Source organism: Perissodus microlepis, chromosome 22 (genome assembly GCF_051167445.1).
Source record: "Perissodus microlepis isolate ML-2025 ecotype Zambia chromosome 22, ASM5116744v1, whole genome shotgun sequence".
Taxonomy (NCBI): domain Eukaryota; kingdom Metazoa; phylum Chordata; class Actinopteri; order Cichliformes; family Cichlidae; genus Perissodus; species Perissodus microlepis.
In genome coordinates, this window is record NC_140481.1 from 16,555,751 (window position 1) to 16,580,644 (window position 24,894).

A 24,894-nucleotide genomic window follows, 5' to 3' on the forward strand; every position below is an offset into this window, starting at 1 on the left:
TTTGTGTATCTGTGTATGTATATATAAAATGCATTTGTTGTTTTTTCCAAGTCACTTTGCTAATTTTACTATAAATGAGGACTTGGAGATATATAGACTACCTGAGCAATTAACTGTTTAGTGAATCAAATAATAAAAAAAAACAAAAACTGACGCTGTTTCTCAGGGAACGTAACCTCTACGTCATCGCGTTGGACTCTTTCCGGTTCGAATAGCAGCCATCTTGTTTCCCCTTGCAGGCTAAATAAAATAAATAATACGCTGAGCTGGACTTCACTTCGAACCCGTTAAAGAAAGTGAGTAAGAAATTAAAATTCATTTATATGTGGAGTGTTTACATGAAAGTTGTCCGTGTTGGCTGGAGGTAGCGGTAATTACTTCGCTTCTTTTCATTTGCTGTTCTTGACCAATAGACGATTGTTTTGGAAGATGAACATAGGCGCCATTTCCCTCCCCGCTCTCTGAGGCGCTTATTGGTGGCCCGCTGAAAGGATCACGGACGCTCAGGAAACTGATGTTTTGTGTCCACCATTTTGGCTCATATATGAGCGATTGTCAGACACACTGGCTATTTGCGCCTGACCCCGAATGGCGCCAGTTGCAGAACGAACTTAGCCCTAAAAACCTTGATTGGTGGAATCTAGTCCGAGGTTTGATTGGTCTGAAGGACAGATCCAAACGTTGTCTTTATTGGTTAGACTGTTTCTTCCTAGCATTGCAAACCTTTGCAAACTTTCATATGTTGGCAGGGCTCGCTGTCAGCTGGTAATTAAAATTACACACGCTGAGCTGTACAGCGCTCATCAGTCTGCATCCCCAGCAAGCTAACATTAACTCCACTAACGTTAGCATAAAGTCACCGTCGGCAGTGACCATCCTATTAGCTAGTATGCTGCATGTGTCTTCCTACGCCTACTCCGTTAAGCATTTCACAGTGGATACACAGCACTACAGTGCATCTCAGTATTTTGTAGTTTATTTAGCATCCTTTGTGTGACGAATATATACCGGCTTCCGTATGCTAGCGTTGAATATAGCATTGAATTCAGTGGCTCCTGTTAGCCTCTGTGTTAAACCCAAACACCTTATAATGTAGCGACTTTTTGAAGTCAAACTCCGTGCTAAATGCTGGGGTGTTAAAGAGAAAAGCTGCTCTAGTCTTCGTGTGAATTCCCTGTGATGACTATATCATGCCTTTGTTTCCACTGTTTAGTACTTGGGGGGGAAAAAATCTTCACACAGTGTTCAATTAATGAATACAAATGTATTTTCAACCATACTAACCAAACAAAGTCACACAACATGAAGCTTCACCAAGTTAATATTTAGTTTAGTTATGCTTTAAACCTAACAGATATTCACCCCATTCTCACTACGACCTGTGTGCAAAAAAACAATACAGTCTCTTTGTGTTCCCAAGAAAATAAGAACTTAATAAAGAATATGAGAGTTTAATCAGCTTATCAGCGGGGCAAAAACGGTGTGCAGCTTAGTAAACTTTATCTCTCTAGAGGAGGTATGCATTACGTCATCATTTGTGTGTAGGTTTAATTGAGCAGTTGAGATCATATTTAAAAAGCCTGGGATATTAGAACACCTTAGACAGCTTAAGTAAGCTGTGTGCAAGTCACCCAGCTTACCATGTCGTTTTGCAGGTGCTCATGTGTTTTTCCATGTTTGCAGGTGAATGCATGGCTGGGCCTGGCTACCCTCAGGGTAGCTGCTGTGTTTATGAAACCCAACGTCTAGTTGGTGCATGTTTATCTCTAAATAGCGTCAGAGAAAGCAAACATGTTCCTGCTATGGGCAGTACAGGTCATGGGAAGGTCTCATTTCTGTGGTGACCTTGCCAGGTGTCATTACTGAGGCATTTTGGGTAGGCTGAATGCAGCTACAGAGAGCTGTTCGAGCATGGCGGCAGCAGCAGTGGAGAGATTAGTCTTTGTGCAGCTCTGCTCTAATCATTAACTGGATGTCTGTAGTACCTGCTCTAGTCCCCATGCTCCTCACAAAAATAGTAAAGGGAACATTTAGCTTTGTTTCTCTTGAGTCTATCTTGTGCTCTCGCCCTCCCTCCACTTGTTCTACCCCTCCCATCCTGTAGCAACTCTCCTCTCTGTCCTTCTCCATCCTTCCGGTCCCCACTCCACCCCCACCCCGGTTTTTCATTGATAGGGCAGTTTATTATCTTTCCAGACTTTTGTAGCTGGATGTGTTCCTCTCTACAGTCTGTATATTTTTAATTTTTTATTAAAGCTTAACCTTTGGGCTGCACCGCCACTTGGTCGCATCTCAGCAGTTTACTCTCTAAGCTTTTAACAGGTTTGCCCATTAGAAGTAGAAGCATTCACATCGTAGGTGGTGCATTGAACATCATGAGTTGTGCACATGAGTACTAAAATCACTCTCTTGAGTTGCACACTAAAGGTTTTTGTGTCGAAAGTATGCACATTTAAGCAATGGAGACTTAACAAGAAGGACATTGTGTGACATTGCTGACATGGTTTTTTTTTGATGACGTTTCCATTGTGGAAGTTGCTGTGAGCACAGTTTTTGGGGTCAAGACAACATTGTCTTTGTTTATGGGTTTTCACCCATATCTCTTAAGTCTTGTTTATCCACAAATAGGATGAGAGTCAAATGAACTCTTTCTTTTTTTCTTTTTTTTTCTCTCTCTGCCTTCTTCCACAACTGCTATCTAGTCAGCTGATTGTTCCATTTTGTACAAAGGCTCTCCATTGATTTGTCTTGCACAGAATAGTTTATTGTGTGTATTTCATTGACACTGTGTAGGATGTCATGGGATTTATAGCGGTTGCATTAAGTTGCCTCAAAAAATTTGTTGAATGGAGTTCATCTAGCTAATTCATATTCTGAATAAATAATGCATGACCATGCATGTAGACATATTTGTTCCTCTGTTAGAATAATATTAAGAGTGATATGATCTCATTGTTAGAGGTAGGCTGGCTGGAGGTTAGATGTTTTCATTGTGTACCTGTGACTGTGAGCAAGGATAACTGAGAATGCAAGGACAAAATGTGCATGTGTGTGGGTGTGCATGTAAGACCGTGCACAGGTATGAGACAGGGAGTCTGCTTAGTATGCTTTTGTACTTTAAATCATGTGGATGCAACATGCGGCATCAATTCTGGCACTTGGTTCAGCCAATAAGGGGCCCGCATAGCTGCCTGCATCACATTGCCATCAGCCTGTACAAGCAGAGCGCAGGCGGGGCTTAGGGAGACATTTAGTTTGACATTGTAAATAAGCAGAGACCAGTTGTCAGAGAGCAGCCCGTGGAAGCTTTCTCATCCGTCCAGCAGCAGGAGAAGTAGAGACCGCTTGAGGACAGACAATGGCAAGGCAAGCCACAACCAGCACACCCTCACGCACTCCCTGCAGAGCTTTCCACAACTTTATCTGCTCTTTTCCATCTATACTCATGTCTACTCTCTCTTCCTCTTTTCTTTTCCCTGACCCCTATCCTGCAGCTCAAGGTAACTTAGAGCAGGAAGTTGGCTGTCGGTAAAAGGGGGTTGGGCAGAGGAAAGAGGAGGAGCAGGGGATTTGTCAGAGCTGATTGGTGTGTGTGGCTACCAATAGTGTATGAGGACACAGTCGTCTCATTGGTTTCGAGTATCGGAGTGAGGTGGGAGCTGGCTGTGAGGCGGGGTTTGAGTATCATGTAGCATGCTAGATTGATTACTCTTGAATGTTAAAGGGGAAGGAGGCTAGAGATTTTTGTCTGTGAGTCGGGAGTGCCGCTGTACTGTTTGCCTGCTGTTGCTCTGTTGCCTGCCGCTGTGCTGGTCCTTCTATTCCTTCTCACCTTCTTCTCTGCACCAGGCCAGGGGTCACCTCAAAGACAAACACATGGGTCGCCGGCTAGAGAGGAGGAGGGTTAGGGAGCAGAAAAGGAGGAGAAAGAGAGAGAAGGTCAGCGAGTTGAGGGGAATTGGGCTGAAGAGAAACAGCAGAGACGGGGTTGTATGTCTAGGTTGGAAGAGGACATTGGGAGGCTGTTGAAGGAGACGGGGCAATGTGTAAAGGCAGAGTGGGGGAGAGAGAGAAAAGAGGGAGGGGTGGAAGAAGGGGGGGGCTCGCTCTTCGCTCTGTGTCCGGGCTTAAAGCCTTTTTAAAGCCAGCCAGAGTGCCTTTTGTCTGTTGATACGATCAGGGGGACTGAAGGAAGTGAAGGAGCACGAGAGTTTTTCTGTCAACCTATGTGCTGCCTCTGCTGCTGCTTTCAAGGAGACTTGGACAGGGCTATCTGTTTCTCTCTATTCTGCTGTGCTCCAGGCCGTTCACCATGAAGGGCACAGGGGTAAGTCTGACAGCTGAACACATACACAGCGAGAAGACCTTAAGTTGTCTTTGTTTTTTTCAAAAAAAATGTCCACTTTTTGATGTTTCTCCATCACTCTGCAACGATGAGATGTCTGTCCTTTACAGCCATCCTCACCCCTCCCCCTCCCATTTCCTCCCCCTCCCCTCACCTGTCCTGTAGTTCTCACCTTGGGAGATTGGTGTTGTGCAATTTGTGTATTTACGTGCATGGCTGTCATCTACGTCCTTCATTTGTCATTTCAGTGCTATATGGTTTTACAGAACGGTGTTCATAAAATAATATCGCTGTTTTGCATTATGTTTTCATCGTCGAATTTCACTTTGCATTATTGCACTGTCTTTGGATGTCACTTGTTTTGACTTTGGACCAGTGTGCACACACAAACACGCTTCAGCACGTACTCAGTGCCCCGTTATCGACTGCATAGAAGTGCACGGCAGCCAGATACTGACTTTGTGCTTAGATGCACTCTGCTGTTTCGGTGGTGTCCTTGGGCCCTGTGGCCACAGAGTCTTGGGGTCGCTGGCCAAGACCCCACTTTTTCTCCTAATGTCCCAATTAACATTTTCGTGCCAGATGGTGGCGCAGAGTTCAGCAGCAAAGAAGACATCCATGTTAAAAGAAGATTTGCTGTATATGTGGAGAGGATATCTCTGAGAGTTGTTGTCACTGTTGGCGTCAGTAGTCCCCAGGGGTGGAGGTGCAGCTGGTTGCAGTGACCTCAGGACCCCCCAGGCCCCTCACCATGACAGTGCCAGACACCCAGATGGGACAGACTGTCAGCCTGTCAGCTTCAGGGGCAGAGGAGGCTAATAGTTTGATCTGATCTCTTCTGATGGAATCTGTGTAGGGTGCCTCTTCTCTTACTTTGCCTCTGACTCCGTGCCTCTCTCCTCCTTTTCTCCCTAATTGAAAGTTTCCATTGGTGCCTTTGACAAAACAAAGTCCCGTTGGGGAAAGAGCGAGCGAGCGAGGGAGATTGAGAGAGGGAGACTAAAAATAACTCTTAAGTTGAAGCCCTCGCTGCCAAATCCCAGGGTTGGCTGCGGTCTGCATGAGATTTGAATATCATTTGTACCCTACGCTGAACCATAGGCACACCAGGGGAGGAAAAAGTAAACAAAACACGCAAACCTCTTGCACATAGCTAGGCCTTTCCGCTCATCACTAAGGTGACCACAGCAACTGTAGGTTTACTCTTTTGTTCCCGCCCCCACTGTGCTCTTACATGTGTACACTTTCACTAAAGACAGTGTGTGTCGGCACCCAGGGGGAGTCGGTCGTATCCCAGCTTGTAATATGCAGGTGCCTTTAGCCCTGCCTACTTTGACGCCAGAGACTGGGCCTAGCATTGGATGAAGGTCATAGGAATGTGAGATTGACTCCTGCAGTCTCTCCAACCGCACCGAGAGGGAAACATGCAGAGGGAAGGAGAGGCCCAAGAAGAAGTGAAATTAAAAGCGGGATGCAGAGCACAGCTAGTATGTACATTATGTGGTGTTTTCATTAGGCTTCTTAGAAAGTACACAGCCTGAACCGCTGGGGTCACTTAAGTGCTGCAGTGAAAGTTGGAAAACCTGCTCTTTTCTATCCTCCCCCTCTCCCTCCCCTTCTCTCTTTCATCTCTCTCTCTCTCCCTCCCCCCTCTGGTTTCTCTCCTCTGTTGAATGACCTTGGGAGATCAGTGACTAGCACTTCCTGGAGTTGGCTTGAAGCAGAACCAAGGGCAAAGTTTACAGGGCCGTTGGGTCGGCTAGATCGGTCCGGCCATGCCAAAAGGATGTTACGCTGTAGGTCAAAGTGAGCATGTGTGTCATTAAAATCCTGTCTGTTCATATTTAATTGTACCACCATCTGTGAAACCACTGCGTGCATTTGAGTAGTTAATCTGTAATTCCTGGCTGCGAACTCCTTGTTTTTTCCTGAGTAGATCATTTACCCTGTATGCTGTATCCTTGCCAGTTTATTTCTGACTGGTATTTGTGATCGGGTTCAGCACGGTTAGTGCTTTAATATTTGAGAATTTGTGCATACGCTCATTGGATTTATGACCACGATTTAACATCAGTGTTTGTTAGTGTGACGTTTGTTACTTAGGCTGTATTTGTTCCAACAGACTGAGTGCACTAAATCAGGATAAAGCTGTCTTATTAAACAGTCATCATTAAACATTGGTTAGATTTTCAAATGTCCAAATGATATAGCTTGGTTTATGTGAGCACTATACTGAGTTTTCTGCTTAGTGATCTAGTTGAAATCTAGCAGATTTCAACCTTAGGTGACCTTCCTCCAGAAATGCCCACTCTGCATCACTGACAGTTTTGTGACAAAGCAGCATGTGGAAATTTAACTTCTTGCCTAAGACCTCTGTGGACCAGTGACTATCCAATAGCTGGTATTATATCTTAGGAAAAAAATCGCACCTTTCTTCTTGGTGGTAACTAGTCTATGTGGGTATGTATTTACTCTTTGTCCAGGCTGACGTGTGAAAGTGTGAAGGGTACAATGCAGAAGGTTACTCTGAGGTTATAAAACGCACAGAAACTGAAAGTAATCTATTTCTTCTGTCAACTCAGTTGTCTTTATATGTGCAAAGATATGATAACCTTGGGAATTGAAAGGAGAGTTGTAAAACAAGAAGTCACTCTTTAAAATTAACTCAGCTGCTGTAGTAGCTGTCATGCAGTTGTACACTAATCTGAAAAAATGGTGAGGTAGTGATAACTCTTTATATTCATATTTAATATTATTTTAAAAATGGTCAACCGGCTTTGAAGATTCAGTATAAGTATATAAAGGTTCAGTATATGATTCACTTTGTCTTAGCTTTACATTTGCTTACACGTGACGTGACAGAGAGATCTGAGATGAGCTGCCTGCTTCTTCATCATCCTTGACGGTGATAGCGATACTAAAACACCTCAGTGAAAAGTTCACTCGGTAGCCTCGATTGGGGCTTCAGGTCCTCCCACACTGCCTCGACTTGTTCACTTTCAAATATGCTCCTCAGAATTGGGCTCAGTTTACACAGATTGTCAGGTCATTAAGAGGGCAATTAAAAGCAGAACATTTCACTTTAACTAGAGGCCAGTTAATTAATTCCAACTCTGTTATCTCGCACATTGTCACTGTGCAGAAAGAAGCATGTTACTTCTTTTTCTTTTCTCTTTCACTTATCTTTAAAAAAAAGAAAAAAACAAACAAAAACGGATCAGCCAAGCGATACTATCTCCTTGTTTCCAGTTTGCTGCATTTCTGCCTGCCATCAAGCCGCGGTCCTATCGGGTTTATTTGGACAGGAATTGAAAGCTCATGTAAAGCGGTGTGATGTCAGAGTTCGAGCGAGACGCCAGTGCTGCTGTGAATGGCCACTTAATGTGACGTGCCAGAAAGAGTGGGGAGGGAGGTGAGGATGAGATAGAGATGCAGGGCCCGGCTGGCAGAACAGCATTAGCGCTGATTCAGCTGCTGGAAGCTGAGCAGCGTTGACTTTCTCAAAGAGATCAGGTGAAAGTAAGACAAGACAGAAAATGCAAGAAAAGCATACTCGTGAGTGATAAAGGGAGAAGGGAAGCGCTAGGAGAAGAGACTGTAGAGCTGCTGAAGGAGGAAGAGCAAGTTGCTGTGTTGGAACGAAGTCGACGAGGTCGAGACGTTTGTCCTCAAAGATGCACACATAGAAAAGAGCTGAAGGAAACCCAACACCAGCGATTCTGTCTCGATGACCTGATGAAGGACAACAGAGCTGCAGGGAAGAGGAGAAGAGAGAAGCACAGCAGAGAACAACACCATGTACCCTAATATAGCAACAGCAGCAGATTAGAACAACACAGCAGGAATGAGCTTGTCAGGTTCATTGCATGATTCAACAGAATAATTTGGAATTTTTAGCAATAGCGAGTCTGCTTCAAAGCAAACACAAGCACAACATTTACAGAGACTTTATCTTGAGTGACTGATAACGCTCCCCATAAGTAGTAAGAAGTGAACTGGACTAGCAAGAAAATTCTTTAGTAATAGTACAAGTTTCCATTTAAGTAGCGCTTTAAAGCTTACTGAACTGCAATATGGAGGTAAATGGTGCTTATCCCTTCAGTTAAAATAAGCCGTCTTGACTTTGCATCAATCTCCAGACCTTTTTCGTGTCTTACAGTGTTGACATTTATTAGCTTTTGAGGAGATTCAACATTTTTTTTCGTGCAGAGGATAGCCCCATTCACTGTGTTTATTTGATAAGGGTAGGCCCAGACCATAGAAGGTGTTGCACAAAGTCAGCGGAATAGGCTCCCACGCAAACTTTCCATTGATGCAAAGCACTGGGCAATTTGGTTATGCAGTTATATACTCTGTAGAATATGCTACCAAGCTGGAGGAGCAATGCTCAAGGGCATGTTGACACTTAGCCTTCTCTTCTCTCTCGCTTATATTGTTCTGTTGCTTTTTTCCTCTCTCACGCTTTAGCATGCCTCTCCTCACATATGCTTTCTTATTTCTTCTCACATAGCGACTTCCCCTGCACCTCCCCTCCCTCTTTTTGCCGCTGTGGTTAATGTAGTTGCGTATATTTACATTGAAGGTCACAGGGTCAGAAAGAGGTAGTTGGGGGTTTGTGTGTGGTTTGATATTAGCACACTCCTCTAACAGCTTTAGTTTATGAGAAGTGAGGTGTATAAGGGCGCAGGAGGAGGAACTTGGGAGGTTTATGTGTTTTATAGTTGCCGTTTTATAACTGATAGGGCTTCTGTAATCTTAAGCCTAATTATTTGTTTCTCATCGTCCTATTTTTCCCCAGTTTGAACCACATAGTCTGACATACAATGCACATTCATTGATACCAAATTGTTTTGTTTACAAGATGATGTGTTACGTGGATGATGCTTATTTTGTTCATCCCGTCTTTGGGTTCATTTTGTTGCAAGGTACTTGGAGGCAGCAAAAGAACTGGCAGAGGTCAGTCCACCTGTCTTATGTGGGAAGAATGGAGGAATAAAAAAAACCTACAATTCCCATCAGTCATTCCTGCCCTGTGGGATGCTGGGATTGTTCTGGAGACTGCAGGTTTTCAATCAACCTTGAAATGCAACTGGACACTGGAGCGTCAGACAGGGAAGGAGAGACACTGTCAAGGTCAATCACTAGCCTGGCATGCCATAGCTACAAGCGGCCTGATTGATTTATATAAAGCCCCCTCTCCCCCCTCTCTCACCCGGCATTCTGTCTTATCGATTTAGGCTACTGTCTGTCGAAAACTGAACAACAGAACAGGATGCAGCAGTGCTTCTTCTATATTATTCTACTGATGCAACTTGCAGGAGAGTCAGTCTTTCCTGTCAAAAATCAATCATGTAACGAGCCTGCATGCAGAATCAGTCGTTCATTGGTTTAAAATATTTATAACTGCACTTAAGCGCTGCAGTTAAAAGAGCTGATGTGGCCCCAAAGTCAAACAGTCCCTTACAACAAAGCTGTGACTGAACCTAGAGGGAGAGACACTGGATGGCGTGTTTGAAAGGCTGTTTCTTGTAATGTATTGGTCTGTCAGCTGAACCAGGCATGGAACTATTCATGCTTGTTGGCCCAGGGTGAGAAAAGAAAAGATAGAAGCCCCTCCCTTCATTCTTCTAACATTTTCTTTATAGTGACATATCTCCTTTTCTACCACTCTGTGTCTCCCTTTTTCTGTCTTGTTTGACCCACATTGCTGGTTTGCATAGCAGTGTCGCTGTGGCCCTGTCTGTCTCTTACTTCCCCTAAAGTATCTGTCTAAAGCCTTTGGCACTTTGTCTTAGCGCTGGATTAATGCTGAACTGGACAAGGCACTAGCCCTCCCACAGCAACACACACAAACGCATCCGGTCTCTCTTGAGTAGCTTTACACACTCATCTCTTGTTCTGTCCCTTCACGTTTCTCAGTCGTCTCCCTCCTGCTCAATCTTTTCATCGAGGTACGGAGAAAAGGGGGAGAGTGAGGTGGAACGATCAGGGCACTTGAAGCTCTACATGCTCAGACAGGCCGGCTAATATTCCTCCAGCAGATTCCTGGCATGCCATAGTAACCTGCTGGATCCTCTTTCAACCGTCGGATCCTCTGTAGGAGCTTTGGCTGTGTTAGCAGTAATTTATTTCAGTTTATTTGGATGGTTTGTATCTCTGCGTGTTTTCACAATTTGTCAGTTTGCGATTAGGTTGTTTCTTTATGGCACACTCTTGCATCTGTTGCTTCAACACTGTTCACTTGCGGGCTCACCAAAAGCAGTTGACTTGCACATGATGTGCGTGTGTTTGTAGAGGAGCTGCAGCTATGTGCCAAAGGTGAGGGACCCATTCATAATCATGGAGTGCGCAGCCAGTCTATTGGTGGGTTCTTAGGCTTGTCAACATCCCACAGGGACAATAATAGAAGCCTGCCGGGGTTCTATTTTCAATTTCACTGTATTATAATTATAGACTTTGATAGGATATGTGGTTCTGACACACAGGAAGAGCTCTGTGCAGTAAGGCCTTGTTTTGCAATGGTATTACATTCTTGATCTGTCTCCGAATCTCCATATCGCTTGTTTTTTGCTTTGTAATGATTGATCATTTTCTTGCATCCATCTCATCTTCTTTCTCTTCTTCTCTTTGAGCAGATTAGAAGATGTCTGGAGATGGTTTTGGAGCCACGGGCAGCGATGCCCAGCAAACACTGCAGTCCTTCTGGCCTCGTGTCATGGAGGAGATCAGGAACTTGACTGTGGTACGTAACACTCATGCAAACAGACAAATAATACAGAAAAAAATCAAAAAGTCGCAGTTTCAGCTTTATTCTGTACTTAACTGTATCAATCTGTTGTCCTCAGAAGGATTTCCGTGTGCAGGAGTTGCCTTTAGCCCGAATCAAGAAAATCATGAAGTTGGATGAGGATGTGAAGGTAAGAGGAGAACCTGAATAATGAAACTGAGAGAGAGGGTGTGTATTAAAAAGAACTAGATATCTTTATTACTATGCCTTTCACGAAGGGTGTGCCATACTTGTTTTAAAGAACATGCTATCAAAAGTGGGAAACGTGTAGCTTAATCCTAGCCCCCCCCCCCCCCAAAAAAAAAAAAGTATCTTGTGAGGTGATACTCCACTTCCCTGCAGATATATTTTCTCGTGGTGTTTTTTGACAGACGTGCAATAAAGAGCTCTGTCCAGCGCGTTGGGTCAAAACGTTCCATAGCTGGTGATTTGGGTTGTGTCTGGTAACTGTGAAGTTACATAATATATAATTCACATACCAGACCACACGGTGACCTGTCGTGATCCATCTATATGGAAGAAACTACTCCAGTCCCCTGGGACAGGACAAATTATGGCAAAATGTAGTTCTGTTGTTTTCATTTAATTGGTTACCCGTCTGATATTTCTAGTTTAACTTTATTTTCTGACAAAAACGTATTGCCGTGTTGGAAATTGTTGATTCATTTGAAGCTTGGTTCTTATCAAGTTGTTGGTCTGTGGCTTTTTGTGCTCCGACCACTCAATAAATGGACTCAAAGATGCAATTATTATTTCATAATTAAAGATAATTTTTCAATTAAAAAGTTGTATCAACTCTTTGCATTCAGCAGCCACCATTTTTGTATGAAATGGGTTTACGTTAAAACATTATCGATGCGTGAAGGAATAATTGGGCATCATTTTGTGACATTGCAAGACCTGCAGTGTAGCAAGTAGCTAGTTAATGTGATTTATGTAAAAAGCTGCTAATGCAGACATTTGTAGCAGTGAACTGCTTTTTGGTTTTAAGATTTCTCTTTTTCCACTTGTGGAATTTTTAAAATATAACCCACTTTGCTGGGAATTGCACTTCATGTTAATGGCTAAAATGAACCAGAAGAATATCACAAGTTATTACAGATAAAAGCATTGATTTGGGCCATATTGTAATACCACTGCTACATTTGAAGATCTGCTCAGGTTAACGTGGCTTTTTTTTTTTTTTTGATGTGTCAGAAGGAACCACTCCACCAGGCAGTTATGAGTCATGGAGGAGTGATTTTTTTTCCCCCCCATTACACCTGATTGTCTGCCAGAATTGTTCATAGCCTCTAAAAAGAAAGCCTCTGCTCTGTGTTTGTGTGTGGCTTGAGTATGTCGTGTCAAGAATGCTATCCCCTTAGTTAAGCAGCAGCTTACAGCGGTAAAGAGATCAGGAGATCACTAACATATCTGAAGGAAAGACCCTTCTGTCAGTCCTGACACAGCACCTTGCACAGATGCAGTGCAAGCATGTGTGAGTGTTATAGCGTCAGTACAACTGTTCATTTAAGCATTGCTTTTATGAACATATAAGAAATACATTTTTATGGGAATTGATTTTAGAGTTCAGTGCTTATGAGCAGAAAGAAATAGATTAAAAGTACCCACTCAACTCTGCGTAAGCATCTATGCGAGTAACTACGCAGTCTTTATTTAACAAGTGAATGTATCTGTTGGTTATTTTTGCAGCAGCTGTGACTTTGATGTGGCCGGCTGTGACTGAGGTCCTGAGCGATTTGTGTAATTGCTGATGTTTGATTGATGGACTGTGGGTGTGTTTAACCAGGTGTAAAACTATCTCTACTGTACAGATGATCAGCGCAGAAGCTCCGGTCCTGTTTGCCAAAGCAGCTCAGATCTTCATCACAGAGCTCACCCTCAGGGCGTGGATCCACACTGAGGACAACAAGCGACGCACACTACAGGTTATAGACATTTCTTTTTCTTTATATTTAAACTCCTCCATATGACATGCTTTTTTTGTAATCCTTAGCAAATCCTACTTTAAGTGGATTGGACCTCCCGATACACACACAGCCCCAGTTGTAATACCCACACTCCCACACTCTGACATCAATTGGCTATCTTTTTGGTTTCGTGCTTCTTATTCACTAAGTGCCAGTGTCAGTGTGCATGTACGAGCAGAGACCCCATACCAGCATCCACGTGAGGACTGTCTCTCTGTTAAGTTCCTTCTCCCTCCATTCACTTTAAAAGCAAATCCAGGCAGGTGCCGGTGACCCACTTTTCCCCTGGTGCCTTTTAGCATCCTCTGCTGTACCAGAGCTGAATAAAGGTGAGGCCTGGAAAGATACGGATGAAAAAGGAATCGGAGAACATGAAAGCACTGACGGAAGCGGTTGAGAAGAATCAGTCTGGAGTATGTCTCACCTGCATGTCAAGTAGAGAAAAACTGTGGAGCAGAACATGAAAGCCCTTAAGTCCACTTTATCCATTCACATACCTCTGAGAGATTAGCAGTCCATGGATATGTTTGTGTATGCCAACGCAGGTAGAAAGAGGAGAATATCTATCTTATCACAGTTTGTCTTGTGCTGAAGGCCTGCTTTGGAAGTACACTCATTTTGCTGTTAATATAGCTCTGTCCCAAATGGTAGTTCTATTTTTTTTATTGGTCAAGAAACTGTTTTTTAGAGCTCTGCAGTGCACACTTTAAAATAGAAACTTCATCTACTGTGACTGTGCACACGTTAATTGCCTTGTACACTACAGATGACGCATTAGTTGCATGTGATGCTTCACTTCATGAATACAGGATTTTTTTTTTCATTTCCCTAAGTGAGGGAAAGTGGTGCCCTCTATTTCCACACGCATACACATGTAGAGCCTGATCCTTTTGTGAAGAGGGCACGCCAATTGGGGTCACCATAGCAACGCTCATCAATAGAACAAGTGTGGATGTGACCTGATGTTACCAGATATTAATCAAGGTACTAAATATAGCCTCTAGTGAAGGGGAGGGTCACAATGGAGGGGGGTGGGGGGTCCTGACAGCCAATATCCTGTGGAAAATTCCACAGAGACAGCACACTGATGTGGATATAGGAAGGGGTATAGAAGCAGAGCATGTGCTCATGAGGGCAGGAAAATGTCATTCCTGTTCATTTACACTTATCTCACACACGTGCGTTTCTCACTGTGGTCCTCTGGTGGTGGGTTTATTATTCCGTTTGCCTTTAGTAATGTTTTGTTTGGAGACAGTGTTACTTGAATCGCACAATTAATCATCAATCTGATCGGCTAGAAGTCAAAACTTGTGTAGAACAAAGACGTTTATGGGTAGATCAGCATGTTTTAGCTTGGGTGCTCTAGAGGTCGATTTGCATGTGGATGAATGTGTTACAGTGTTTTTGGTTCCCTGCTTAATACCTTTTATATGATAACCCTCATGAAGATGTGTTGGTCTAGCAACACAGTCCTTTTGTATACTGCATGTGTTGCTAGAGTTTTGAGCTGACTAACTGATTAAGCTCTAAACGTATCCTTTAAATTCAAATATTAAAGCAAACACCCATCTAAGTACTACTAGGAACTGTATACAAATCTCCCTTGTCTGGTTGTTTTGGGAGTGATGACCTCAGACCTAGAGGCATGTTTATAAATAGGTGGCTGCGCATATAGAATTGGCATAATTAAGCTCTGACCTCTTTGCTTGACTTTCTCTTTATATTTTATATTCACAGAGGAATGACATTGCCATGGCAATAACAAAGTTCGACCAGTTTGACTTCCTGATTGACATCGTGCCCCGGGACGACCTGAAGCCTCCCAAACGACAGGTAGGAAAGCGGCCTCATTATAGTATTTATTACCTACACTGTGACAGGGAAACAGCTGGTATCTCATTAAAGTTACCACAGGATAAAGAGCTGATGATTTGGGTATTCATCTCAGGTACTTTCCATTGTTGGCAACCTGGAGGTGCTGTAAACATCCTTGACTGGAAGCTGAGGTTTTGACAGCGAGGGCTTTCAGTCGGATGTTTGCAGCGTCTTATTGCCTCAGACCGCCAACAGTAACCTCAGTGATTAAACTAGTTTGTGGAAGCTGGTACCATACAGTGTCTGCTATAATAAAGTGTTAAAACCATGGCTCTGGTCAGGACATGACTCAGTGAAGATGCTGAAAGAAAACTGCTTAAAATGTTATGGCAGGCGATTAATGGCCAATATCAGTTACATTAAATTGATGTATAAGGAACTTTCAAAGATGGAGGAGTGAGATATTTAAATTTACTGTCACGTAGACTGTCTCCAGACATGTAAACATCCTACACTCTCAGCTGTGTTGTCATGGAGCTGGGAGAGGGGTGTTTACGCTTCTGGTGATGGAGAAACCTCATCGAGACGAAGCCTGCTCATTAGTGAATTACAAAACAAAATGATATGGGTCGGTGTTTATGGACAGTTTATTGGGTTTTAAGTTTAACACCTGTATACCAGCTCAGCATTTAAGGTGCTGAACTGCCCTGATTTATCTGACAACCCTGATGTTACATTTCTGTTGCTGGACCAGGGAAAGCATGCCAGCGGTTATCACGTTATTAAGTTTCATTCGATTTGTAAGTTACCCCTTTAGCATTACAGGTTGTAATACTGAAATTTTAAGGCTGATTAGCACCAACACATCACCTCAGCATGCCTCCGGACTTTCATTGCATGTTATCAACCAGTATGGATGGATCTTGTACCCAGATTACGTTACTCTTCCCCAGTCACATCCCATCAGTTATTTATCAGACTCGGTCTACTGTTACACCGGTAAAAATAATTCATGGAGATGCAACGGACTGATAGGCGTCCAATGTGTGTATGTTTCTCAGGAGGAGATGCGTCAGTCTGTAGCTCCAGCAGAGCCAGTGCAGTACTACTTCACCTTGGCCCAGCAGCCCGGAGCCGTGCAGGTGCAGGGCGCACAGCAGGGCCAGCAACCTGCTGCGCAGACAGCGGCGACCATCCAGCCCGGACAGATCATCATCGCACAGCCGCAACAGGGACAGGTACGGTTAGCAATGTGCTTTGTAGTGCACGTCGCAAGGAAACACTCAGAGTGAAACCACCTGCAAAAACAAATTCTGCAAATTCCCTGTTAGACTCATGTATGGTACTTTAGAGGGAAAAAAAATTGGTTTCATTGTGTGTTGGAATAACACCTGAAAGATGACCTCTTTCTAGAAGTCCTTTTCCTAGAAGTCCTAGGAGTCTCATATTTCTTGGATTGACTCACTGGATTTATTGATATTATTCGTAGCTAACATGTAGGAGCTGACCACTCTCCTGCCAGCAGGATTAATAGGGCATCGAAACACACCCAGCAAATCCAGCTTTACACATACATGGACACCTTGCACACAGGGAACAGAACGTTCCCTGATCTCTTATTTACTCAACTTTAAATACGTCTTATTAAGTAATTTACACAGTTACTGTAATATTGAGTCCAAAATAGAGGCGTTGTATAGCGGCATATCATATTAGTGAGAGAGGGGTATATGCTGCCCTAGAAACTTGTCCTCAACTTCATAAATACTTCCTGTTTGAGCTAAAAGACCGGAGAAACTGTGACTCAATAACCTCTTAATGGAACAACATCCCCATTTATATACAAACAAATACACACTCTCAGAGTCCTAGGATGAGGTTTTTCTCCTGAGGGTTCTGCATTTTCACCACCCATCGAGATAACAAGCACACATATGTAGGGGCACCATTCAGTTCATCTCTCTAATTATTTCATTCCTGCTACTTTTTCTGCTGAGCACTCCTCCTCTCCGGTTTGCGCTCTGCATGTCATGTAGCCTTGCTGCTGGGCTGGTGTGATGCTTCATGCTGCTTCAGCACACTGCCTGTAGCTGAGCTGTCATACTTGTTTAGACCTGGTGTGATTCACACTCCTGCTCCTGCTGCAGTCCCAAGTCACACTTTGACACTAACCTTATGTAAACTCAATCTTTGACTGTTTACAAGGTGGCACTTTAAAAAGGTGGGATTTTAACTCCGTTTTAAATTAAAATCTGTGAAATTTTGAAGCTTTGCAACATTTCTCTGATTGTTTTTATCCACTTAGTAATGTCAGGACTAAAGGTTACGTAGTTGTCTATTCAAATGACATAATTCCCGTGTGAAAGACGGAGCTGATTGGATTACTTCTAACTCATCAGACAGATGTCATGTTTGGTACAACAGATTTGGAGCGCGCATTAAGGTGTTAGCAGTAGTCCTGCAGGATGAAGAAGTATAAGTCAGTGCAGAGATTAAAATGAGGCGAGTTCCCATTTCACATCCTTTATTTGTGCGTCTGTGTGTGGCGCTTTCATTGTCACTAACTGTCAGTGCTGTACCGATTCTGTCACTTTTCTCTCAGGCCAACAACCCTCAACAACTTAAAATCTGCAGTTGGCCTTTGTTGAGCTTCTGTAAATGCAACTGTGATGTATTTTATACATTTTTAACAACCTGTTCAGTTACCACCATGTTTTCTTTTTGTGTGTTTTTTTTTTTTTTTTTTTTTAACAATTTGATTTTTATCATTTCACATCATCCTTTTTATCAACCTCCTCCCGTTTTACTTGCATATTTCATAAACATGCTCGTAAATGTCATCAACTGCCTATATGCCACTGTTTGCTGCTCCTACATTTCAATCTTTCTCTGCATACGTGCCAGTTCCGCTTACGTTTTTGTGTTGAGTTTGTGCACTCGCTGCTTTCTCACTATGTGTCTTTCTCTCATTTTCCCATTTCTTTTCTGTCGGCCATCAGATGTTGCAAGGTGCCACCATGCAGCAGTTACAGCAGGTGCAGGTGCAATCACAAGGCACGCCCATCACGGTAAACACACATGCTTTCATATGTTTGCTAACCACACACAGAGAAAGAGGCCACTGCTTTGTGCCACAGCCTCTTAGATGATGGCCGCCTACAAACTCTGTCCTGCTCAGGTGACTGAGGTCTTTAGGGGTGATTGTCACATGATCCTAACAAACACCACCTGATCTCACTCTGCAGACAGAACAGAGAGAGAGGACGAACCTGCGTTTTCACGTTATGTCCCTGAATCTTATTGTGCCTGCTTAATAAGCTACTCGCAGACTTAAAATTTAAGGATACCTAGGCTTCCAACTCCTGGTTTAAGATTGATTGTACTCCAGAAAAGATAATGATTTACTGCTTCCTTGCTTAACTACATGCTTCTGCTACGTAAACAACCGGTTGCCTCTGTTTGTTTATCTGTGTTTTTCTTCTCTTTTCTGCTCTTGTCTGCATTAGAGTGCGCCTGTCGCCATGCAGGTGGGTGAAGGCCAGCAGGTGCAGATTGTCCAGGCTGCCACAGCCCAGGGTCAGGCTCAGACAGCTCAAGCCCAAGGCCAGACCATGCAGGTCATGCAGCAGATCATCACCAACACTGGAGAGATCCAGCAAATCCCAGTAAGAAATGACAGGATGGAAAAGGAAATTATCAGTTTTGTTTTTGTTTTTTTTTTAAAGAGAGCTGATGGACAGTGTAATGTGTTTGCTGCATGATGTTGTTTGATATTGTGGTGCAAGACAAACATGTGAATTTGACATCCATTAGTATTTGATGTGAGCTGTTAAGTTCGAAAAGGTTAAAAATTCACTAGAGGAACGTTAAGGTTTCTCATTCCTGTAGTCCAGAGCAGGAAAATGGCTGTGACCTCTCTGCTCAAATGACCTTTTCTCTAAACCAAACTTTGTCTCCCCCTTGTGTCGGTTGGCTGTAGGTACAACTAAATACGGGACAGCTGCAATACATCCGCCTAGCCCAGCCCGTCTCTGGAGCACAAGTGGTCCAGGGGCAGATTCAGACTCTTGCAAACACCCAGCAGGTAACCCTACAACAGCAAGAAATCCAGCTGATGTCCAAGCACTTAGCTGTAATAAACTATGACTGGATGTGTTTACACTTGTCAGTTATGGTATGAAGCTGGTTGTGAATCCCAGTGAGTGAATAACTTGCTCTCTCTTTAGATCACACAGACAGAAGTACAACAAGGACAGCAGCAATTCAGCCAGTTTACTGATGGCCAGGTAACACATGCAACAAATAAATACAATTTTGAAATTTTAGTGTTTTATTTGTTTTCAGGTGACAAATGGCACATTGTTCTTATTTACGCTTTTCTATCTTTCTTGGATTGTCTCATTTTAACTACTTAAACAACTGGCTGATAACCAGTGGACATTTGCACTTCTAAATCCTGTTAATTCAAACAGTAGAGGGAATTGTTATCAGAAGATCATAAATTAAATGTCTTATTGAGCATTTTTAATGTCATCTTGTAACAATGAAAGGTGTGTAATCCACTAAGATCTAATAAAAAAAGCCCACAGAAAACTGAACACACGCAACCTTAAACCTCGCCATCTTTCCTCCTTTTTCTCAGCAATTGTATCAGATACAGCAGGTGACAATGCCAGCAGGACAGGAGCTGACCCAGCCAATGTTCATCCAGTCTACCAACCAGACAACTGACACACAGGTCACGCAGGTCAGCACTGAATGAGCCCTGCCAGGAGACTTTCTCCTCTCACACATACAGCACGCACACCAGCCCGCGCGATGCAGACGGATGCCATCAACTTTGACAAAAAGGACTCTCAATAATTCATTTTAAGCACGGCTCATTGCAACGAGGGACCTGAAATCTTGTAACACTCATGTTTTGTAATAAATTTACTACACTGGATCAAAAACCAAAGGGACGCTGATTGACTCTTTCACAATCATACGTTATAATCATCCAATCTTAGACATGGTGTACCTTTTTGTACTTGTGTCACCCTTATTGAATGGATGACTTTACGTTGTGCATCCACTTCCACAGTCCCTGACAACAGTCTTTGCACAGACTAAATTTATTCTTCTTCCCGTCATTTCCAACCTTTTACAGATTTTTAGACTATAAAGTGTTGATTTCCCCCCCCTCCCCCTTACACCTTGCTCTTCATTTGGAAATGAATTTGGAAAATGTCCGTCTTTGTCTACAGAAGCTGCTCTAGGTTTAGGGTAGCCATGGGAAGTTTTTTTTTTTTTTTTTTTTATTATTTTTTTTTATTATTATTATTAAAAAAAACCTACCTTACTCATTGTTTGTCATGTAGTTGGATAAAACTAAACCATATACCTCAGATATCACTTTATACACCAAGTCAATCTAAGGGATAGTGAAGAGGTTGAGGTTTAAGGATATTTTCATGTAGTTTGTTGTGTTTTCCATAATGATGATGACGCATGACTTTACGTTGTAAGGGCTTCAAACTGTACAGGCTATTTGTGAATGTGATGTTTGCGATGGAAGCACACACACATTCATCCTTACTCTTCTGATTATTCTCCCCCCCCCAATCCCTTTGTCCTTAGAGTGGGGAAACTTTTTTTCTGCCTCTATGCAGTTTCACACAGCCCTCTCGGCTTGGGTGGTTTTCGAGTCTCGAGTCTTGTGCCCCGGTTTAAGTCTCATGTACAAACACATGACTCCGTCTGGAGGGGGAAAAGCACCCTTTTTATAGAACTCTCCTTTTTTTCAATGAGTGTTTTTCTTTTGGCTTAAAATGATGTTTGGCCCGATATATTGCCCATTATTTTTATTTTTTTTGTACAGTAATGAGTATTATCAATGTTATTATTATTGTTGTTTTTGCATGTAGTTCAAACTGCCAGCATGACATGCAATAGATAGGTACAATTTTATTTTTGATGTTCCTGTTTTTTTTGTAAACAAACTTTGTGACGAAAAAAAAAAATTAAAAGCCATACCTTCTCAACTTGGTCTGTTTGGTTATCTTTGAGTTTGTGTTATTAAGAGCTAATCTACGTCTCCATTGTTTATTGTTTTAGGGCAGTTAAGCACCTTGCTAGTATACAGGGAGACAGGAGAGAAAGTCACCAGGACCACGAGATAGGACTGAACCAACCTAGGCATCACCATATGCTATATTTACAGGTAGACACGTCCCACCACAACAGGTCTTTGCCATATACAGGGAGTGCAGAATTATTAGGCAAATGAGTATTTTGTCCACATCATCCTCTTCATGCATGTTGTCTTACTCCAAGCTGTATAGGCTCGAAAGCCTACTACCAATTAAGCATATTAGGTGATGTGCATCTCTGTAATGAGAAGGGGTGTGGTCTAATGACATCAACACCCTATATCAGGTGTGCATAATTATTAGGCAACGTCCTTTCCTTTGGCAAAATGGGTCAAAAGAAGGACTTGACAGGCTCAGAAAAGTCACAAATAGTGAGATATCTTGCAGAGGGATGCAGCAGTCTCAAAATTGCAAAGCTTCTGAAGCGTGATCATCGAACAATCAAGCGTTTCATTCAAAATAGTCAACAGGGTCGCAAGAAGCGTGTGGAAAAACCAAGGCGCAAAATAACTGCCCATGAACTGAGAAAAGTCAAGCGTGCAGCTGCCAAGATGCCACTTGCCACCAGTTTGGCCATATTTCAGAGCTGCAACATCACTGGAGTGCCCAAAAGCACAAGGTGTGCAATACTCAGAGACATGGCCAAGGTAAGAAAGGCTGAAAGACGACCACCACTGAACAAGACACACAAGCTGAAACGTCAAGACTGGGCCAAGAAATATCTCAAGACTGATTTTTCTAAGGTTTTATGGACTGATGAAATGAGAGTGAGTCTTGATGGGCCCGTGGCTGGATTGGTAAAGGACAGAGAGCTCCAGTCCGACTCAGACGCCAGCAAGGTGGAGGTGGAGTACTGGTTTGGGCTGGTATCATCAAAGATGAGCTTGTGGGGCCTTTTCGGGTTGAGGATGGAGTCAAGCTCAACTCCCAGTCCTACTGCCAGTTTCTGGAAGACACCTTCTTCAAGCAGTGGTACAGGAAGAAGTCTGCATCCTTCAAGAAAAACATGATTTTCATGCAGGACAATGCTCCATCACACGCGTCCAAGTACTCCACAGCGTGGCTGGCAAGAAAGGGTATAAAAGAAGAAAAACTAATGACATGGCCTCCTTGTTCACCTGATCTGAACCCCATTGAGAACCTGTGGTCCATCATCAAATGTGAGATTTACAAGGAGGGAAAACAGTACACCTCTCTGAACAGTGTCTGGGAGGCTGTGGTTGCTGCTGCACGCAATGTTGATGGTGAACAGATCAAAACACTGACAGAATCCATGGATGGCAGGCTTTTGAGTGTCCTTGCAAAGAAAGGTGGCTATATTGGTCGCTGATTTGTTTTTGTTTTGTTTTTGAATGTCAGAAATGTATATTTGTGAATGTGGAGATGTTATATTGGTTTCACTGGTAAAAATAAATAATTGAAATGGGTATATATTTGTTTTTTGTTAAGTTGCCTAATAATTATGCACAGTAATAGTCACCTGCACACACAGATATCCCCCTAAAATAGCTAAAACTAAAAACAAACTTAAAAACTACTTCCAAAAACATTCGGCTTTGATACTAATGAGTTTTTTGGGTTCATTGAGAACATGGTTGTTGTTCAATAATAAAATTATTCCTCAAAAATACAACTTGCCTAATAATTCTGCACTCCCTGTAGTGCTGTTTGGCAGGAAAATGGGTCCAGTGATTTACAAAATACAATACACCATATTATATGATTGGAAATACAGTATATAAGACAAAAACAATTTGTACAATTCTAATGAGCTTCAATGGCAATATCTCTTTCTTGTCTTTAAGTCGTTATCAGGAATAGTTCTCCAGCACATTCAAAGCTCGGTTGTTGGCTGCCTTTTATTCTGCTTTCTGTCAAGATTTTTCTGCACTGCTTTAGTACTTTTGAGCTCGGGCTCTGAGGAGGCCAATCCATGACTGATGGTATTCCGGTGTTTGTGTTTCTATCCCAGTGTGCTTTCATTAAATTTCTTGTTGGTATTACGTGGTGGATCAAAATCCTTTTCTGTGTCTGTAATTTCATCAATTTTGACAAGATCCCCAATACCTTTAGCTGATATGCAACCCCAAACCATGACAGAGTCTCCATCATGTTTTACAGATGGCTGTAGACGCTCACTGCTGACCTCCTCTGTACACATTGATAACGATTTGAACCAAAAATGTCAAATTTGGATACTTCACTCCTTTAGACCTGTTGCCACTAATTTTTATTTCAGTTCTTGTGTAATTTGGCACACCTCAGTCTTTTCTGCCTGTTTCCCTTCTTTAAGAATGGCTTCTTGGCAGCCACCCTTCCAGAGACCATTTCTGAAGATGCTTCAGTGAACAGTAAATGGATGACTTTCAGATTCTGCTCACCTGCTGTAGATAGTTTTTCAGGCCTGATCCTTGTTCTTTTTCGCTCCACTTGTTTCATCTATTTTATTTTTAAGGAAACACTCCATACTACACCGAGATATCTCAGGTTTTCAGCTAATATCTCTGGCAGTCACCTTGTTTGTGCGACAATATTATATTATAGGTCAAATTGGGTCATCTGTGTCTCTTTTCATAAGTTCAGCTTAAGAAATTGGAGTAAATTATGTGCCTTTTGTGACAGCCTGCTGGTAACAAAGTGACTAAAGATACAATTTAAACTTCTTTTTTTATATACTTAATGATTCATGGTCAGCAGTAGGTGGTTTAAGAAACAAAAAGGCATTCTTCTGAAAATGAGTGATAAAGGCAGGCTTCAGGTAGCCTGACGAGCTGGGGTGGCTGTAACTCAGGAGGTAGAGCAGGTCATCTACTAATTGGAAGGTTGGTGGTTTGAGTCCTGGGCTGCTCCACTCTATGTGCCAAATATCCTTTGGCAACATAGTAACCCAAAGTTGCTCTCCAATGCATTCATCAGGGTGTGAATGTTAGATAGTAAGCAATTATGCATAGAAAAAAGTGCTTGTATGAATGGGTGAATAAGGCAAGTTGTATATAGCGCTTTGAGTGCTCAGGTAGACAGAATAGAAAAGAACAATCCAATTAACATTTACAAGTTTAAAAAGACAAACTCATTTCAAACAATCATGTGCTTATTACTATGTCAGATTGGAACCTGTTGTTGTTTTCCCAAATGGCCATAGGAGGGCAGCACTGATCTAACACATTTTAAACACTACTGATATACTGTAATTGGGCACCTGGTTTATGTCTAAACAGAGGTTCATTATTTTTCAGTAAGAGTAATGTCACTAAAAGTAACATTTAGCAACAAATCTATCTTTAACGTGCTCTCACGACCGCACCATCGGTATCTATCCACGCTGCACCCAAACAAGACTATGTGAGCAGTGCTGCTGTCCTGGAAAAGCTTTGTGTGCCACAAAGGGTCAGCGGTTAACAATAGAGTCACGAGTTATTTGGCTAGAGGCCGCTCAGCTCCTGCGAGATCAGACTGCATTCCTTCTCCAACCTAAGTACTTGGTCATATGGGGTCACATGGGGGTCATTTGATTATTTGGGTTTCCTCCTGTATGCTGTAGGTCTTTACCTTTTCGTATAAAACACCTTGAGGTGACTGTTGTTGTGATTTGGCACTATATAAATAAACCTGAATTGAATTAAATTTTAAAAGGGAAGGAGAAATAATTGCGGTGGAAGAGAAAATACTAATAAAATGTCATATTTAACTGAATGTCAAAGTTCAAAAGTGGAAGTACTTTGAAATGCTGGTCAATCAAATTGTGTTTTTAAAAAATTGCACTTATGTATATCACTCACTCTGCAATTCCCTGCTAGAGCCATGGTAGTTGGAGGCACAAGTAAACATTACTCTGACCGGGGGGTC

General features: G+C 42.5%; 1 protein-coding gene across 8 annotated transcripts; it reads left to right on the forward strand.

Moving 5' to 3' along the window:
* The first annotated feature begins 167 nt into the window (after positions 1 to 167).
* Positions 168 to 20,940, forward strand: nfyc (nuclear transcription factor Y, gamma). 8 transcript variants are annotated; one of them, XM_084918620.1, is made up of 12 exons: positions 3,259 to 3,366; positions 3,495 to 4,327; positions 10,981 to 11,087; positions 11,191 to 11,262; positions 12,947 to 13,060; positions 14,840 to 14,935; positions 15,979 to 16,155; positions 17,917 to 17,985; positions 18,424 to 18,582; positions 18,897 to 19,001; positions 19,144 to 19,203; positions 19,560 to 20,940. In XM_084918620.1, the coding sequence occupies exons 3-12, from the start codon at positions 10,989 to 10,991 to the stop codon at positions 19,677 to 19,679; spliced, it is 1,071 nt and encodes a 356-aa protein (XP_084774746.1). In that variant the 5' UTR covers positions 3,259 to 3,366; positions 3,495 to 4,327; positions 10,981 to 10,988; the 3' UTR covers positions 19,680 to 20,940. The 8 variants fall into 8 exon arrangements, with proteins under 8 accessions (XP_084774744.1, XP_084774749.1, XP_084774750.1 ...); XM_084918618.1 differs by lacking the exons at positions 3,259 to 3,366; positions 3,495 to 4,327 and adding an exon at positions 168 to 296; XM_084918623.1 differs by lacking the exons at positions 3,259 to 3,366; positions 3,495 to 4,327 and adding an exon at positions 168 to 296 and having other exon boundaries at positions 11,194 to 11,262.
* Positions 20,941 to 24,894: the final 3,954 nt, after the last annotated feature.

Excerpts from the sequence above, each read along its gene's own strand:
- nfyc (XM_084918618.1), top strand. The coding sequence starts at position 10,989 with ATGTCTGGAGATGGTTTTGGAGCCACGGGCAGCGATGCCCAGCAAACA. Across the intron at positions 11,088-11,190 it reads AGATCAGGAACTTGACTGTG|AAGGATTTCCGTGTGCAGGA; the intron begins GTACGTAACACT and ends TGTTGTCCTCAG. Across the intron at positions 17,986-18,423 it reads CACAAGGCACGCCCATCACG|AGTGCGCCTGTCGCCATGCA; the intron begins GTAAACACACAT and ends TGTCTGCATTAG.